The following is a 19341-nucleotide window of genomic DNA, read 5'->3' as shown; positions in this document are numbered from 1 at the left end:
GCTACCCTCTCATGTTGAGCACAGTACCTTACTCCTCCGGGAGTCCCACTGAAATTGATGGCACCTCTCAAGGAATAAGGCAGCACTCATCATGAGTAAAAATAAAGATACAGGAATCTGCCCCATAGTGTGCACTCTCAGATTGCTCCTTTGTTTAGCATGGTGTTTAGCTGGAGACTATCCCTTTACACGGCTGCTGAGGCTAAGCTGATTCTGTTTGTCATAAGACCATGTAACCCTGCAGATTTCTGTGACTGGTGGTTATTACCATGTTGTCTTAAGTGTGGAGAAGGCAGAGCAGCCGCCATAACAACTAACAGAACCCTGCATGTATTTCTCTTGTCCTTTTCTTCCTTGGATCACCTGTAATCTTTTTATTCTTTTGCATTTTCCTTCTAGGTGGTAAGTTGGGTGTTTATAACTTTGAATGCAGCCTCTTCTGCACATATCATAACTGCCTGTTTTCTAACTGTAGTATCATGCTCCAACCTGTTAGCATGACTCTGCTATGCCATGAAGCCTACTAAAGGAGTCAGTGAATGGATCTAATGAACCCCCTTTATTCCTCCTTGTCTTGCTGAAGTTCATTCTCTTTCCATGTACTGGAGTAACCCACTTCAGTTACCATGTGCTGGAAAAGAATATCAAAGAAGGAACCTATTAATATGGGTAGCAACCCACTTCAAGTGGGGAAATGAATTGTAATTTTAGGGTCTGACTGTAGCTGCAAAAGCCTAAATCTAAAATTAAAACTTCACCCTCTCAGAGCTGTTTTTTGAAGCTTAATAAAAGCAGGAGTTAGGGCCAGTTGGGGGCTAGTGTGCAAGCTGTACTGCTCCAGGAGGCAGTGTAGGTCAGAGACACCCCTCTGATGGCACAGTTCCTTCCTGGTCACCCCTTTGCTCTGTGAGAAGGGGGTAGTGATTTATAGCTGTCTTATACAGTAGCAAATCTCCTTGTTGGATCAGCATTGCTGGGTGATGTGGTGGGGGTGGAATCCTGGCTCAGCCTGCTCCTCACCTCTCCCTGCCCATGTGCTCTGGTGAGGAGTAGCAGGCACAAAGAACAAGGGATGAAGTAGCCCTAAAAGTCCATAACTTATATAATAGATGGAGCTCCTCAGGTCTGTCAGGTCTGTCTGCACAGCAGAGTTAACCCGGGCCCTTCCTCACGTGTTTCCCTAACCCAGCTCCTGTCGCACATGGAGCCCTCTTGTCAGAGTCTTGTGGTGCTTTCAGCCCAGCTGGAGTATAGGCTCGAGCTGCTTTAACTCAGGGTGTCCACTTTGTAGTGAGTGATTCAGTGTCTTCCCACGTGCCCAGATGGACAGACAAGTTCTCCCATAGTTCACTGGGAAAGAATCATAAAGTGGCTCAGCTTATTGCAGTGCTAAGAACCATGGGATATACCCCCCAGAAGTCCTAGTGACACATACTGGGGAGCGCAGCACCAGTGAGGACACTGACTTGCATGGGCCTTTGCAGTCTGGCTGTTCACAGCCAGGCTAGGCTAACCTGGGTGCTCCGACCCTGCTGCTGATCACCCAAGTGCAAGTGAGACTATAAACCAAAAAAGGCCCTTTGGATTGGAAATGCCAGTGCAGCCCCAACCTCAGGGAGTCACCGAAAGTTAGGGTTAAAAATATCAGGTTTAATTCAGAGCTTTATTTTCCAGTTCTAGTTTCGGTTTCTTAGCCTGGTGGAAGAAGTTCTTCCCAGCTTCCGGACAGCAGCTTTGGCAACATGGCTCCAGCTTTCTCTGAAGTCAGACCTTAAAGTTCTATGAATATAACCCCACCCTTTGATAATGCTTGGAGATCTGTGGATGAAAAGCACCGTGCAAGTGCTAGGAAACACCACCACCACCTCCATCCTCGTTATGATGTTTATGTACTACTTAACATCCATTGTTTGAACGGGGGGCTGGGTTATTAACACGCATTTCTTGTGCGTTTTCCAGCTGGGTCATGCAGACATGCTTGCACCGATGTCTGTATAATTCTGGGAATGCTTCTCTGCACGGCCTGCCTTGGGTTCAAACTAAAGCAAGGAGATGCTATCCATCCAGATGTAGTTTTCTTAGGCCTAACTGTTGTTGGACAACAGCACCAATCTAATTGTATGTTTCTGTAATGTATCTTTTGGTGACTTCTAGAACATTGGGAAAAAGATGACCTGCCAAGAATTCATTGCCAACCTTCAGGGGATGAATGAAGGCAAAGATTTCCCCAGGGGGCTGCTGAAGGTAAGGGATGAATTTAACAGCTGGTTTTAAAATAAGAGATTTGGTTTTGCCTTCACTGACTGATTCCTGAATCACAGTTAAAATAGACCATGCAGTTTATTGAATTCCTATTTGTCATTCACGATGGTGAATGGGCTTTTCTCTGCTCCCAAAGCACAGAAAAAATTTCACTCCTGCAAAGTCAATTAGTAGTCCCAACGAAGATGCTTGCAGTGCATAAAGGTAAGTCTATGCGTTAGTCTCTGCGGGTTTGGGGCCAGAGTTTTTAATAAAAGGAAACAAAGGTGTGGCACAATCTATGAGTGCTTTGTAATGATAAGAGCAGGCACAAAGCCAGCAAGTTATTGCAACTGCATATTTAAGAGGGACCCCTGAATTGTGTATTATATAAGTTTTATATAGAGCTTGGGAAGAGGCTCATAGTGGTTTTCACATCAAAATGGGAGAGATAATTTTAGATTAGAATGCATTGTACTGTTTTTCTTCAGGGTTTGTTTGTATAATTTTTGAGAGTCTTTAAATGTGAATAACTGCAGAGAGCCTGAGCTGGCCACATCTCATTTTAGTAGCACTAATAGCGGGAAATATTTCTTTTCTTTGCCTGGGGGTTGGCATGAAGCATCAGGATGTTGGAAGGGAGACAAGAATTTACACTAGAGTTCATGAATTGTTCACTAATGGGAAAATACGAAATATTGTTGCACCTGGCGCCTGACCCAAAATCTATTGAAGTCAGTGGAAAGATTCCCATTGTCTTCAGTGGGCTTTGGATAGGGCCCCTAATGAAATGCCAGACGCAGTGTATAGTTCAGGGTCGTTTTTTCATTTTTGTGGTTTCTCCGGTTGCTCTTGGCTCCTCCTGGGCTGTGCTTCCTAAATTTAAGCCCCTATTTGGAAAAAATAAAAACCTTCACCTGGGTGGTTAATAACCGAAGTGTCGCTGAGAGGACGCTCCCAGGTAAACTCCTGTCTGCCGTTGCCTTGGAGAGGCGGAGTGGGATTACTTGGCAGAGTAATCAAAGGCTCTTACTGACTAGCTAGATCTCTGGTGCTGTCTTTAAACAGCCCGTTTAGTGTACGAAAGGAAGATTTCCATTGGGCTCACCTGCTGTTTATTTTTCCGCTGTTGGAAGAATGATGATCATTATCCTGGCCCATGCTATTAAGAACCTTTAGCACTGACTGTAAAGCTATCCTAAATGGGTAGCTATAAACCTGGGGTAGCTGGCTCTGTGCCAGCCCAGACCATCCCAGCATAGGGAGTGGGATGGGGCTTGGAGGGGTTGTTTCGGGGGCTAAAGAGAGTATGGCAGGAATGCAGTACTCTCCATCAGTCCCTGCCCTTGTCCTGGTTCCTGGCAGATACTCTCATTTGTGTGGGAGGCTGATTTGACCCCCGTCCGGCCCCAGGATCAGAGAGGGAGGAGGCAGAAACGTGGCTTTTAGAGCCGCTGTTGCCTGTCCCCTGACTCTGCTGAGATGTGCTCTGGCACAACCGAGGGTTTGCTTCTCATTGTTTTTCTTAGTAAATCTGAATGTACTGAAAAGCAGTAGCCTTGTTTTTCAATAGCTCTTACTGGCAGTCTGCATCTGATACAGGCTTTATGTTTAGCAATACAAATCAGGTGCATAGGCCTTTATTCAGCAAGGTGCTTCAGCAAAATGCTTTTAATTTAACTGTTCCATTAGCAACACTGTGAATGAAAGCAAATTCAGTGTCTGACTCAGAACCCCTAAAAATGGTGCCTGTCTAGCGTCCTTGCTCGTGCCTTTGCAATTCCTGTTAGAACTATGCAGAGTCCACCAGGTGGCATGATGTCACAGCTGAAAATGTAACAGCGAACAAAAGTTTGAGAATACCAGACGCCCACCTCTCATCAGTACAGCCGGGGTCAGGGAGAGAACTGCATCTCTGCGAGTCACAATTCTTTCTCCATTCTCCTCTCGCTGGCAAGTTAGGCATTTGCCATTACATGGAGCTGGGCTTAAAGGTATATTTTCCAAGTTTAGTGGATGCAGGGAAAGTTAATTTTTTTTTTTGGTAGGCTTGTGGCTAAGCAGCAGTTCTGCAGAAAAGGACCTGGGGATTACAGTGGACGAGAAGCTGGATATAAGTCAGCAGTGTGCCCTTGTTGCCAAGAAGGCCAACGGCATATTGGGCTGTATTAGTAGGAGCATTGCCAGCAGATCGCGGGGAATGATTATTTCCCTCCATTCGGCACTGGTGAGGCCACACCTGGAGTATTGTGTCCAGTTTTAGTCCCCCCACTACAGAAGGGATGTGGACAAATTGGAGAGAGTCCAGCGGAGGGCAATGGAAATGATCAGGGGGCTACAGCACATGACTTACGAGGAGAGGCTCAGGGAACTGGGGTTATTTACTGCAGAAGAGAAGAGTGAAGGGGGATTTGATAGCAGCCTTCAACTACCTGAAGGGGGGTTCCAAAGAGGATGGAGCTCGGCTGTTCTCAGTGGTGGCAGATGATGGAACAAGGAGCAATTGTCTCAAGTTGCAGTGGGGGAGGTCTAGGTTGGATATTAGGAAACACTATTTCACTAAGAGGGTGGTGAAGCACTGGAATGGGTTACATAGGGAGGTGGTGGAATCTCCTTCTTTAGAGGTTTTTAAGGTCGACAAAACCCTGGCTGTGATGATTTAGTTGGTGTTGGTCCTGCTTTGAGCGGGGGTTGGACTAGATGACTTCCTGAGGTCTCTTCCAACCCTAATCTTCTATGATTCTAAGGGAAAAGAAAATAACTGAAAGCCTCAGGAACCATCTAGCTCATTCTCCAGGAAGCTGGCCCTGACGTATGCCACATGTGGAGTCTGAATTGCCATAGCAAGGAAGAGCCATATTTAGCTAAGAGCTGCAGATACTACTCTCCTGCATGATATCTAAAACAACCAAAGATCAAGTAAAAATTAACTCTTGCCTCTAATTATACTCTTGCCTCTAATTAACCTTCAGTGCCACTGAGAGCGGAATCAGGCTCAGTGTGTTTATTTTGTATGGCTTTGAAATAGCAAAATTTTGGTTTGCCGACATCAAGCTTGCTGCTTCCTGTGAAGCAGAATGGTGAGAGTGCTGGGAGCTAGGTAATATTCTCTTCATTATCAGCTTCAGAAGATCTCTGATGTGAGATCCGATTCCCCCTCTCCCCCAAGAGAGGTCTCTCTGTTTTACTAAGGTTTCTTGTACAATACCGACACTTGGCTATACAGGACAGAGCTTTATAGTTAAGCTGCAGAGTCTTTGATACCACTTCAGGAGCTGAGATTTTATTCTTGCTGGTATTTGAAATGAGAAATCCAGATGCGATCTTCAGCACCTTGTGTCTTCCTGCAGATCTGCTCATTAACACTGAATAGAGGTTTACTCTGATATCTCAGTCTGTGATCCATTTCCCCCCAACCCCACCCCCATCAACGCTGAGGCTATTTTTTTTTTAAAGTTGAAAACCGTAGAGGCAAAGAAGCACAAGTAACTGAGATTAAAAGCTTGGTTTCTCTGAGATCTGATTGCAGTATTTATCCAATCAGTACTTTACCAGGCAGGGAGAGATGTTTGGCTTGCTTTTCATTCCACCCTAGCTGCAGTAAAACTGTCTGTCACACATCCCATGCAGCTGCCATCAGTTACTAATGTACAGTATAAATGGAGATATTGGACCTGAGCCTTGTTTACACTAAGGCCCCTTTATGGTGCTCTGGCAGTGCAGAGGCCTCGAAGTGGGTGCCAGTTGTTACTACACTCAGAGGCCTCTCCATGTCGTCAGACTGGTGTAAAGGGTCTTGGGATAAATGAGAATCAGGCCCCCAGGCTGTGATTCTCCCCTCCCTTGCACAGGTGTAAATGAGGAAGAACTTCCTTGACATCCATGGTGTTAACTGGTGTAAGAGAGGGAGAATCAGGCCCGTTAAATCCAGGCCGAGTTAGATTTTTGGGTGAAATGTTTCAAAGGCACTGAAGCTTTTTTAAAAATCCCACCCTTTGATTCTGATCTTACATGTGCCAGCCACACCAGGGATTTTGCGTCATATCAGCCTGTGATCAGGCAAGTTGACCCTGACTTCATGGTAGTGTTTCACTTTCAACCCATTGAAATAGTACATTTTTCTAGTAAAAATTCCTTGATCCTTGGAAGTCTAATAAAACCCTGCAAGGAATATGAAATGTCTGTGATGCCTGTATCTATATAGCCTTATGTAGTTGTGTTGCTCACTACTAAAGCAAATCTGGAATCACACAGCTACATAAATTTACAACTGGGGACCAGCGGCAGATTTGCAATAAATGGAAGAACACTGTTTGTTATTGAGCTCTGAGCCAAGGTGATCCCTGCCTATAGGGCCCAAGGCAATACTTGGTTTTCTTTGGACTCAGAGTTATTGGTATCATGTCCCTAGAGAACCAAGATTGTTTGTTGTGAGTTACCCCCTTGGGTTGATGGTGGAGGAAGCTGGAATGAGACAAGGTTTTATTCCATAGGTACAACTGTCTGTCTCATGTGAGTCCGGAAGCTGGCTGGTCCCCAGCAGGCTGGCTGTGGCTGCCCCATTTCCCCATAACACATGAAATGGAAATGGGCTGGTTGTGTAATTGCTACATGCTTGCTGAGTTGATGGAAGGTGTTTGCTATTCACAGAGCTGACAGGAGGTTAGAGAGCTATGCAGTAGGGTAACTGTACCAAAGGGAGAAGAGACAGGAGTACAGTGTACGATAATACAGACTAGCTGGTTATAACTCTTGTCAGGAAATGTCTGATGGGGGTAGGATTCAAATCCAGCTTGAAGACTTGGACATTTAAGGCCCGATTTTTCAAAGCCATTTTGAGCACCAGCTCATCTCCCGTAGAGGCACATAAATGAAGTGACCACATTTTTAAGTGGGAGCTACTAGGAGCTGAGCTCTGGAAAATCTGGCCCTTAGTTTCTGAAATCATATGAATACTTGATCTGATTCCTGGGCTGCACAATTTCCTATGGAAGCTGCGAGGCAGTGTGTGTCTCATTTTGCTATCAGTTTCTTGCACTTAATTAAGGTTTTGTTTGTTTCTCTCTTGCCTTTCTGTCTAGCATGGGTTTTTTTCCCCTTAGACCCTCCAAAGCAAACACTTGATTAGAAAAGGATTCCTGGCATCCTGTTTGTTCCAGTCCAGTCATTTCAGATGTCTAATGGAGAAAAGGGGCGAGTTTAAAGTAGCTTAGTTGTTCCTCTCTTATTTACCCGGAGGAAATCATACTGATCATGCTGCTGTGTGCGCATGAATTGCTTTCCTTTGTATCCTCTGCACTCCCTTTCATTTGTGTGCAGCATGGGTTCTGCACTAAGGGGTCGTAACCCCCTACTGCTGCAAAATGGAAAGGGGAGGCCAGCTACTTCACAGCTAGATGAGAAGGGAGTCCTCGAGGAAGTGTCAGCAGGGAAAGGCTGAGGACCACTGGTTAATGGCATTAATTCCTACGGTGCTTTTATTGGTTTAGTATTGCAAATGAGGACAGCAAAAAGTATAGACAGCAAAAAAATATAGATTTCTATTCAGAATGGATCAAGAATTTAGAGAACATTTCACCAAAAGAACACAAAACAAAACCCCCCCACCCCAAAAAAAAAAAAGGAAGGCATTTGCAGTCTGTTTAGTTTTTACCTCAGAAGGGACAACATTTACAGGTTGTTTTCTGTAGCCCATTGTAATACATTTAAATATGAAAAAACACTTGTCCAAAAACCATTCAGGTTGCTAAGAGGTAATAATGCCAACCTGAAAAACACAAAGCCCAGAAAATGCAGAGTAAAACCATCTGCTTACATGCACACATCATCCTACACAGACATGTACTGCCCATTCTCCTAACAAATTAACACTGCTCAACCCCAGTCACCAAGGTCACACCCACACCACCTTAATTCTGTCCACTGTTTGCTGCCAGTGCTCCTGTGGGATTAATCTTTCTTTCCTGTAGCTAGTGGTTTTGAGTGTTGTGGATTATAACTTGTTAGGTACCTTAGCCAGTTAAAGCAAACTTGTCTGTTTATCATGCAGAACTGTGAACTATAATATGTTGCAGATAGTTGTTATAATTAGCATATATTGCTAATTAGCTTCTCTAATCAGTGAGATTCTGATACCCTTACATTGAATAGTGCCTTACTCTGTGAATAGCCTTATTGGAATACAAATGTGAGACGGGGCTGTCATAAATATAAAGGGAAGGGTAAACCCCTTTAAAATCCCTCCTGGCCAGAGGAAAAATCCTCTCACCTGTAAAGGGTTAAGTAGCTAAAGGTAACCTCGCTGGCACCTGACCAAAATGACCAATGAGGAGACAAGATACTTTCAAAAGCTGGGAGGAGGGAGAGAAACAAAGGGTCTGTGTCTGTCGGTATGCTGCTTTTGCCGGGGATAGAACAGGAATGGAGTCTTAGAACTTTTAGTAAGTAATCTAGCTAGGTATGTGTTAGATTATGATTTCTTTAAATGGCTGAGAAAAGAACTGTGCTGAATGGAATGACTATTCCTGTCTGTGTGTCTTTTTTGTAACTTAAGGTTTTGTCTAGAGGGATTCTCTATGTTTTGAATCTAATTACCCTGAAAGGTATCTACCATCCTGATTTTACAGAGGTGATTCCTTTACTTCTATTTACTTCTATTTCTATTAAAAGTCTTCTTGTAAGGAAACTGAATGCTTTTTCATTGTTCTCAGATCCAAGGGTTTGGGTCTGTGGTCACCTATGCAAATTGGTGAGGATTTTTACCAAACCTTTCCCAGGAAGTGGGGTGCAAGGGTTGGGAGGATTCTGGGGGGAAAGACGTGTCCAAACTACATTTCCCAGTAAACCCAGTTAGAGTTTGGTGGTGGCAGTGGATATTCCAAGGGCAAAGGATAAAATTAATTTGTACCTTGGGGAAGTTTTAACCTAAGCTGGTAAAAGTAAGCTTAGGAGGTTTTCATGCAGGTCCCCACATCTGTACCCCAGAGTTCAGAGTGGGGGAGGAACCTTGACAGGGGCATCAGAATCTGTCCCTCAGAGGTGTATTAGCATGATAAGTGTTGTGGTGGTGTTAAGGTAGATGATTGGTAGATAATGAAAAGTTCCTACCATACTTTATTTCCAGATTCCAGGATTTTGAGTCAAACCACGTAAGCAGAAAAATCTAATATCTGTATTCTTCTCTAAAGGCAGATAAGCACTAGTGTTTTGTCTGGGAAATCAACACAAGCTAGCAGCCAAAGTCTAATTCTGTACACCAGCTTTGTGCCTCTGAATAGAGGAAGATAAAGCTTTTTGAACAGTGACCAACAGCTCAAGAGACAAAACCTTTAATAGTTGTTTAGAAATACATATTCTCCTCTTATATGCTTCAGGAATTGCCCAGTGAACAGAGCATTGGGCTGGGAGTTGGAAGACATGGGTTGTGTTCCTGATTGTGCCGCTGATGTATTGAGTGACCTTCACCTCTCGTGCTGCTCTTGCTCTTTAGCTATTTGCGCTGTAAACTCTTTGGGGAAGAAACTCTCTCTCTCTCCCTACACATTTATAGAGCAGCTAGCACAACGGGGCTCGAATCTGTGTGTGGACCTCTAGGGGGCAGGGAATGAGGGAGAGTCAGCTCAGAGTCTCCAGTGTTAGCAGAAGCAACTGTGTAGTTTAGTACCAGTTTCTGAGTGATTGGGGTTTCGTTTTCATCCAAGAATGCAAAGTCTCATTAATGTATTGTCTGTGGATGGATCATTTTAAAAATGGACAATTCCAGGTGGGAACAATCAGTTTCTTCATCCTGCTAAATAATAAAAGCTGTCCGTTACAGTCTGACTTAACTGAAATGTTTAGCAGTTCTAGAAGATGAACATGTAAATTCTGAGCTTTCCATCTAGCCCTCTAAATTGTCCAGATTGTCAGCTCAGAAAACCCATACAGTACTATTCAGCAATGGCTGTCCTTTTAAAATCAGAAGCCTTGGATCCTTCTGAGTTGGGAAATCTCTAATACAATGTCACACATACATTTTGGTCCTTCTGACATATTACTCCCACCTCCACGTGGGTAGAAAACAAATTCTGAAAAACATTCTTTGATCTTCCACCCACTGATCTGCTAGAAATTTAAGTTCTGTACTGCAACCCGGGGAAAGGGGGAGTAGAAATATAATTTATACCATATTTTTAAAAAATGCAGTTTCCATTGGTTTTGGAATTACTGCTTTATAAACCTCTGTGCTCCTGCATTCTGTTAGTCATCACACTTTGAGAATGACATTGGGCTACTCTCCGTGACCTACTTTAAACCATTTTCCTTTCAAACAAGAACATTGGGTTGCAACTTGAATGTTTGTTGTTTTTCTTTGATGCCTGATGTTAAATAGAGCACTTAGTTTTCTTTCAAAGTCATATTACCTGATGATGAAGTATGTAAGGTGTTAATAAGTTATTAGTAAACATTAAGGATATGTCTATCCTGCATTGTAAGCCCAGGTCTGTGGGATCTGGGCTTGTAGACTCGGTGTTTCCCAGCTCGCACTCGAGTGTCCACGCTGCGTTACAATCCTGTGTTGACAGTTGCTGAACCCAGGTCTCACAGCTGTGCTCACATGTCCATACTGCACTATGCTGACCTTCTGACTTGAGCGTGCGGCTTGAACTGAGTCCATACTGCAAAATGGCAGGTTCTGGCTCTGACCCACCCCCATCCTAGGACCTGGGGCATGAGTGCTGGCTGACCCGAGTCAAACTGATCCGTCTGTGGATGGAAGTGGGTCTTGGGCTCAAGCTGAGTCAGAGCTTGGGCTTAGTGTACAGTACAGACATACCCTAAGGGGCTTGTTCTGGCCTCGCTGGCATGTAGGAGCCACACAGGAGCTGCAGCGGCTGGGGCAGAATTCTCCTGGCAACATAGACCTGATTTCATTGCCCCTGTGCTAGTCCCTTCCACAGGCCCAGGCCTCGGGGGCATGCTGGAAGTGGGAGCATGTCAGGGGGCTGTGTCCATAGCAAGGAGCTCCACGGGGAGTCCGGGCAGCCTGCAGGCAGCCCTAGGGAGGTTGCTGTAAAGCAGCCTCTAATTTAAACCACAGGCCAGCTTTGCCCCCTGGCCTTTGCCTTCTGTGCTGCATCTCTTGGGAGGCATTGCACCAGATGCAATACAGGACACCCATGTAAAGCCCCTGCCTTTGTTAAAGTAGCCGTCATTTCATGGGTTGCGCTCAGCTGTATGAATCGGAGGATGGCATGAACGTTCGTATGGACGGTTCTGAGAGAAGGCCATGTGAAGAGCGTCTCATCTGGGCCATTTAGGCTTCAGCACTGTTGGGAGTGCTTATTGCAGGTGCAGAGTCATGTCAATGAGCTAGCCAGAGATTTTTTTCCTGTGTTTGTGCATATGTGCAATTCAGCAGTTGCTTCTGAAACCAGCCCTTCTGTAACCTCAGTTGTGATGTCAAAGTTTTACTAGATGGGATTTTTTTTTAAATGGATGTATTTAATGGTACATCTTCTGTTGCAACTTTAACTTTGTCAAAGTTCCTTCCCCACTCTGAACTCTAGGGTACAGATGTGGGAACCTGCATGAAAACCTCCTAAGCGTACTTTTACCAGCTTAGGTTAAAACTTCCCCAAGGCACAAATTATTTTGCCCTTTGCCCTTGGATTTCTACTGCCACCACCAAACTTTATCTGGGTTCCTGAAAAAACGGAGTTTGGACCCGTCTTTCCCCCCAAAATCCTCCCAACCCTTGCACCCCACTTCCTGGGGAAGGTTTGGTAAAAATCCTCACCAATTTGCATAGGTGACCACAGACCCAAACCCTTGGATCTTAGAACAATGAAAAAGCATTCAGTTTCCTTACAAGAAGACTTTTAATAGAAGTAAAAAGAAAAGAATCACCTCTTTAAAATCAGGATGGTGAATACCTTACAGGGTAATTAGATTCAAAACATAGAGAATCCCTCTAGGCAAAACCTTAAGTTACAAAAAAGACACACAGACAGGAATATTCATTCTATTCAGCACAGCTATTTTCTCAGCCATTTAAAGAAATCATAATCTAACACATACCTGGGTAGATTACTTACTAAGTTCTAAGACTCCATTCCTGTTCTGTCTCCGGCAAAAGCAGCATACCGACAGACACAGACCCTTTGTTTCTCTCCCTCCTCCCAGCTTTTGAAAGTATCTTGTCTCCTCATTGGTCATTTTGGTCAGGTGCCAGCGAGGTTACCTTTAGCTTCTTAACCCTTTACAGGTGAGAGGATTTTTCCTCTGGCCAGGAGGGATTTTAAAGGGGTTTACCCTTCCCTTTATATTTATGACAAACTTAATGACTTTTTTATATTAAATAATATGTTGATAATTTTTAAATGGAAGTCTCAATTAATGTATAACTCTGTTTGTCTTTGTGAGCCGAGGATGTAATTAGAATATAGTTATTAAAACAAGTAATGTAATAACAGGACCTGATTCCCTTCCAGGTTTTCCCTGTTTCGGTATAAATAAAAAATAGTATGGCCTACAATATTGTGTTTCTGTGGGCTGAGGGGAGGGTCTGGCTGGGGAGTGAAGTTTCCTCATTCTCCAGCTATATTTCTAGCAGTTGTAAAGGGAATGTTCAGAGTGATTTTTGCAGTATTTGTGTGGTATCTGTGAAATCCCAAATGTTGCAAAGGAGTTTGTTTTCATTATCATAGCAGTCCCCCTGGTTAGTAATGTGACACTTTATTTCAGCAGTGGCTTATTTTGGTTTAAGATGGAGTTTCTCCCTCTCCCACTTCTTCCCCCATCCCCACCCCCAGCAAAAAAGAAAATTGAAGGATGCGGCCTGATTCTGATCTCACACCAATACTGTGTTGGTGTTACTCTGCTGACTTAAATAGATTTACTGATGTAAAGCATTGGGTGAGATCAGAATCAGCTCCATGGACATATGGGACTCTTCATTGTGTTCAGACACATAATACATACATGTACATAGTACATTTTACCTCGGAAGAACATAGCAGGCTTGATCCTCCTGTGTGGAAGTCAATGGAAGTTTTGCTCTAGACTTCCATGAGGGCAAGATCAGACCCAATGTTTCTGTAAATGTCTTGTCTTGTATAGTGTATTGCGGTCAACAGAGGATAGATGGCTAGCATGAAGACAGCATAGCTAGATAACATCAGAAAGCTACATGGATATCCATCATCCTCCCACCATGCATGAAACATGCTGTTATCCTATTACAGCATCTCCTCATTTTTGCCTTTATCTGACTACTTGTGCGTGTAGAAGACAAAAGTAGTTGCGGTCAGGTATCAGGGACTGCTGTATACACGGTCAATTGAGACATTAAGATTTAATTTAGGTTGTCAAACTCTGACTGGTCAACAGACCTCAGAAATCATTATATTAAATATCCCTGTAAGATCAGCTCCCCAAAGACAGCTGATTGCTGATCACCTTTTGGTGGCCATGTTTAGGAAGATATATATTATGTACGCTTTGTTCATGCAACAGAACCCATTTGTATTGTCTGTTTGGACTGTGGGGTTTTTTTGTTTGTTTTGTTTTGTTTTTTTAAACAGAGGGAATCTTCCTCTGGCGAATACACAGATTCACTCAATATTGTTGTCTTTCCTGTGCCCTAATAACTACGCTGCACAAATATGTCATTTGGTCTCAGGAGTGGGTTGGGATTTTTTTAAATGAATGTTTATTTTTTGTCACGAGGATCAGGCTTGAGTGGTACTAATGGAGTCTTGTCTCTTTGTTTGTAGATAGCAAAGCTCTTCTTCCAGTTCAGTAGTGGGAGTGACTTTGGGCAAGTCTACACGCTAACATGAAGTTGACTTAAGTTACGTCTATATACATCCACCGCAGTAAATAAATCGGTTTGGGATGTCCACACTAGCTCCTTCTGTCGGGGTGCACGCCCTCACCAGGAGCACTTGCACCGATTTAACTGTCAGTGTGGGGCCTTGTGGGGTGCTGACAGCCAGAGCCCTGTCACAGCTCCAGGTATCAGCTGCTTTACATCGACCTAACTCTGTCATGTAGACCAGGCCTTTGAGTGTGCTCCCCAAAGCCCATATCGGATTTCTCTTCCAATATCACAATGTAGGTCTTTCGCATTCATATCACCATCTAATATTTTGAACTAAAATAAATTCCATTAATTGAATCTCTCAAAGTGTCCAGACAAATACTCTCTAATTTCTTCCTGCTGCTGTTTATTATTTACACAGCAGTAGCATCTGGCAGCACCAATCAGGAATCAGGGCCCAGCTGCACAGATGTGCAGGGAGATGATACTCTCTCCCCCTAGGAGCTCACAGTCTAGGTGGTGATGAAACTCTGCAGGTGGTTTGGAGCAAGAGGAGAAGGTAGCAGTAAAGGTAGCAAATCACTGTACAATAAGCCAAGGGCTCAGTTTGCCCCCTGCATAGGCTTTGCAGCATGCTGGAGCTCTGTAGGCATCATGACAGAGGACTTAGGGAAGAATTTAAGAGGTAGCAAGGTGGTGACTTTGTGGATTTTTTTCACTTAAATCATTTAGACCAAAATTTTTAAAAGTCACCTCCCCCCGCCCAATTTTGGGTGCCCAACTAGAGACAGCGAGGTCCTGATTTTCAGAGGTGCTGATTGGTAGCTTCCAGAAACAGGACCAGATCCTTTGTGTAGCTCCACTGACCCCAGAGAAGCGCTGATGATTTTATACCAGCAGCGGATCTGGCCCACTGACTTTTATTTCCTTGAAGTCTCTTTTTATTGACCCAAGTTCCGTTTTTCTGACCTGCTTGGAGCAGTTCTAGGGCAAGTTCAGTATGGTTTCTTGCTGCATCACACGCGTGGGATCTTCCATGATGGAGACTTTTCTGCAATCAATCCATGATGGAGTCAGATGACAGTAAATTTGCAAGCATAAATCAATAATCTGAATGCATATTTTAATCCCTAAACTACAAGGCTGTTGCTAATAGTGGTGGTGTGGGGGGAAGGCCATTGTCCGCATGGCCCAATATGATGGGTATACCTGTCAAGATTCAAGAGGGGTGATTCTAAGGAAAGCTACATGCTCTTCCTGCTGTGAGCCAGGGGATGCAGAATACAATGGATGTGACATGACTTACTCACTTCTCAGGGACACGCCAGCAAATAGAAGAGATCCCTTTCAGAAAGGAAAGTGTGTTTGTGACCAACCCCTAACTCTTCATGAAAAACGCAGGTGCTAACAAGTAAGAAAGGTTTAGAGGTGTCCCTGGTAGGGGTGATTTCCACCTCTTCCAGCCAGTGCATGTGGGAGTTAACAGACATTGTGGGTCAGGGTCCTGGGTCTGGGAGATGCTGAGAACTAGCAGAATGGATGTGCGGCAGATGTAGCAGAAGCCTTCTGCTCCTGTCACTGCTGCCGCGCTGATGATACACATTCTGTCTCTGGGACCCCGAGTGTCTGGTGGTGACACATGTGGGTTGCGGTTCAGGTGTCTGTAAACAAGTGCGGGACGGGGGAGGCTGCATCTGGTCCCAGTCTGTTTCCTGTAACAATTGTGTCTCTGCGCTAACCTGCAGGAGCTAGCAGCGCTTCCTGAGGCCAGCTGGCACTGCAGTGCTCTGTCTACCCCACAGGCTTGCCCCCCGTCTGGGGGAAGGAGTGAGTCATAGAAGATTAGGGTTGGAAGAGACCTCAGGAGGTCATCTAGTCCAACTCCCTGCTCAAAGCAGGACCAATCCCCAACTAAATCATCCCAGCCAGGGCTTTGTTAAGCCAGGCCTTAAAAACCTCTAAGGATGGAGATTCCACCACCTCCCTAGGGAACCCATTCCAGTGCTTCACCACCCTCCTAGTGAAATAGTGTTTCCTAATATCCAACCTAGACCTCCCCCACTGCAACTTGAGACCATTGCTCCTTGTTCTGTCATCTGCCACTACTGAGAACAGCCGAGCTCCATCCTCTTTGGAACCCCCCTTCAGGTAGTTGAAGGCTGCTATCAAATCCCCCCTCACTCTTCTCTTCTGCAGACTAAATAAGCCCAGTTCCCTCAGCCTCTCCTCATAAGTCATGTGCCCCAGCCCCCGGATCATTTTTGTTGCCCTCTCTTCATTGCCTACAGAGTCGGGAGAGTGGCACACAGCCAGCTAACCCGGCTCTCTACCACCTGAGGATTTTCCTGTCACTGAGGGAATCTGACTGGTGGGGTTGTCTGGCCTGCGTTGTGCAGGAGGTCGGACTAGATGATTTAATAATCCTGCTGGCCCTTGGATGTTCTGGATCTCCAGCTGCCTGGTGAGAGCAGCTTGACAGCCGTCGTGTATATCACAGCAGTGCAAAGGCCATCGCGGAGGGCAGCAACGTGACTGGCACATGCTGATAAGTTTTCACGTTCAGCTCAGGGGCAGCTGATCACTGCATCCCAGACACCTGTGATTCACCTCCATTGGTATGGGTACCATCTCTCCTGGGTTCGGGGCTATGTTCCCATCATCCGCTCATCTTCCCCGCTTGTACTGGCTGGCTACCTGCTCCTTCCTGTGTCAGCGGCAGCCACTACCTCTGCGCCTTGGACAGGAGAGAGCGCTCGCCTCTGAGCTGGTTGCTATGGTTACGTGCAATCTGCTATATTCTGGGTCTCCGGGAGCCAGAAATGATGGTGCTTTCGCAGCGTTTAGGTAACCAGCTTCTCTCCCTTACTGGGAGCATCCACCCTCTCTGAAACTGTGCATGCTGATTGGATGACATTCGCTTCTGCACAGAGACCAGCATAGGGGCCATATATCACTTAAGACCCCAAAGTGGGGTTTGAGTGGGCTTTAGGTGGTGCCTAGGGCTTGTGTGGGGCTGCAAATTGCCCTTGGTTTGTTAACCTCTGTGGATGTGCTGGCAGGACAGGGTACAGGATATGGGCTGCATTCCTGTTTTGGAATGATTTTTGGAGCATCTATTTCCTTTGCCCATATTTGCACTGAAAAGGGGAGACACATGCCCTGAGCTTCTATTCCCAATTCTGCAACTGATTGACTGAGTGACCTTGGACAATCACTTGCCCTCTCCTGCACCTCAATTACCCCATCTTAAAATGGGCACAGCAGTGTCCCCTTCATGCCTCTTTTGGGAGCACTTGGAGGTATCTGGATAACAATGCAGTTAGAGGTGCTAAGCATTGTTACTATTCATTAAGGGCAGACAGTGACGGGAGTGTCTTTATTTTTCTAACCCACTTTCCAGAGCCCCGGGATTCTTTTTGTAGTGTCCTGGAATCCATAAGCATTTTTCACATGCAAGGGCCAGTGCCTGACAGGTTACTGAAGGCTTTTATATGTGGTGTCTTTATTTTACTGGAGACATTAATGAAGGAGGCATGACATCACAGGAATAAAAGGGTTGCTCTCTGAATTGAGAATGAATTGCCTTGCTTGGCCTGTTGCCATTTGTTCCAGTATCCGGGATATGTGTCTTTGTGTTTGTGCCTGTGTTAGTGTGTGTCCGGGGAGGGGGAGCGTATGCTGAAGAAGGGAGGGGAGCAGGGGTGGAGTTTGTCTCTTTTTTCAGGGCCAGTGACGTGAGCAATGCCTGGAACAATCAGACTGGCTCAAAACAGTGTAGTTGAAGATGCTGGAGCAAACAGCCTGGTGCATTTTAAGCAAACACTGATAGCTCCAGCCTAGGTTCCACAGACAGTCCTTACAGATTTGTCTCCAGCTTTACTACACTGCACTGGTCTGGGGTGGGCCATTGTTTCTCCTCTCCCCAATCCTTGGAAATGATTGGAGTTAATAGTGTGCAGAGCACCAGCAAGGTCCGAGTAAGAGCCACAGGTTCCGTGAAATACTCCCGAGAAGACTCTCTCTGGCGACAGTCCCACCGGTCAAAGTCTATGAAAATCTCCAACTCCTCTGAGTTTTCTGCTAAAGAAAGCAAGGTAAAAAATAAATGCACAATATTTCTGTCTGCTGTGACTAGGGATAAGATGATAGAAAATCTTGTACTGATGGTCTGGTGAGAAATGAAGGCATTTCATATGGCTCTGGGTAATCTCTAGCGATCACAGGATCGCTGTGAAGCCAGGAAAGATCTATCAGTTTGAGAAGAGACTGAAGGCAAAGAGGGTTGGTGTTGCAGAGATCGGATTTTAGAGGGATGCCCTGTCTCGAAGCTTCATGCAACAGTAAACACTGAAAACTTGCTAGCTGGAATGCTAATTGGAGCTCTGTGCCTCGGCAAGCTGCCTGTATTTGCAAATTCTCTCTCTGGGATTCTTTTCATTTTGGGGAAATTATTTATACAGATTTCTTTAAAGTCCATTTTCCTTCCCTGTTTAAATGGCTCTACTTTTGTCTCTGAGGGAGTTAGATAAAAATATCATCTCACTTGCACTGCATGATTAAATATTACCATGAAATATTTATTGGGAAGGCTCCACTGTACACTGGTAGGGATGTATGTATGTATGGTTGTTTGCTTAACATGGATATAACCAGCTGCTCTGGGAGCTGGGGTTAGTGTGCTTTGAATCAGCAGAGCACTGTCACTGCTGTTTGTAGGCAAACACACACACACATTGTATGCAGGGTTGGCGCCTGCCTCATTCCACCACTCTCTGTGTACCCATTCTCAGAAGTGCTAATCACCTCCAGTGGGAGTGGAGTACTCAGCATCAGCCCAACACCTCACAGCATCTGGCCGTGTGTGAGCAAGATGCTTGAAATGGTGAACAAATTTCCCTCTACCTTCCCTTCCACCACACACACATTATCACACAGGATAGACTGCTAATAGCTGCTCACTAGGGAGTGTTAAAACAAGATAAGGTCGGAGTGGTTTTGAAGAGCACGTAAAGGTGTCTAGCCAGGGTTTGTGTGTGTGCATGTGCTCGTGTATCATGTTTACACCCACACACACGCATTTCTTTTGTGCTGGAGACCTATTGTGTCTGTTCCAAATCCCACGTACATCAGTGCAGAAGTTACATTCCAGCAGACTCTTCTGAAGGAATGTCACGATGAAAACATCCCTTCTCTCCGCGGACATTCTTTGCTTTGTCCGGGTTATGCACTCGTAGTTTATAGTACGCGCGATGTGCAGTGAAGACCTAACGCTCTTAGCCATGGAGCAGTGCAAACTT

At 45.0% G+C, this 19341-nt stretch overlaps 1 protein-coding gene across 5 annotated transcripts in view; it reads left to right on the top strand.

Moving 5' to 3' along the window:
- Positions 1-19341, top strand: part of PSD3 (pleckstrin and Sec7 domain containing 3) — a 142836-nt gene that overhangs the window by 80908 nt on the left and 42587 nt on the right. For 4 of the 5 annotated variants that reach the window (XM_074953651.1, XM_074953654.1, XM_074953652.1 and 1 more), the window contains one exon: positions 2155-2244. In XM_074953651.1, the coding sequence (XP_074809752.1) occupies positions 2155-2244 (90 nt within the window). Of the gene's footprint in view, positions 1-2154; positions 2245-17782; positions 18139-19341 lie in introns of those variants that run through there. The other variant, XM_074953655.1, reaches the window with a different exon arrangement.

The sequence above is a fragment of the Natator depressus genome, chromosome 5 (genome assembly GCF_965152275.1).
Source record: "Natator depressus isolate rNatDep1 chromosome 5, rNatDep2.hap1, whole genome shotgun sequence".
Taxonomy (NCBI): Eukaryota; Metazoa; Chordata; order Testudines; family Cheloniidae; genus Natator; species Natator depressus.
This window is presented reverse-complemented; position numbering and strand designations above follow the sequence as displayed.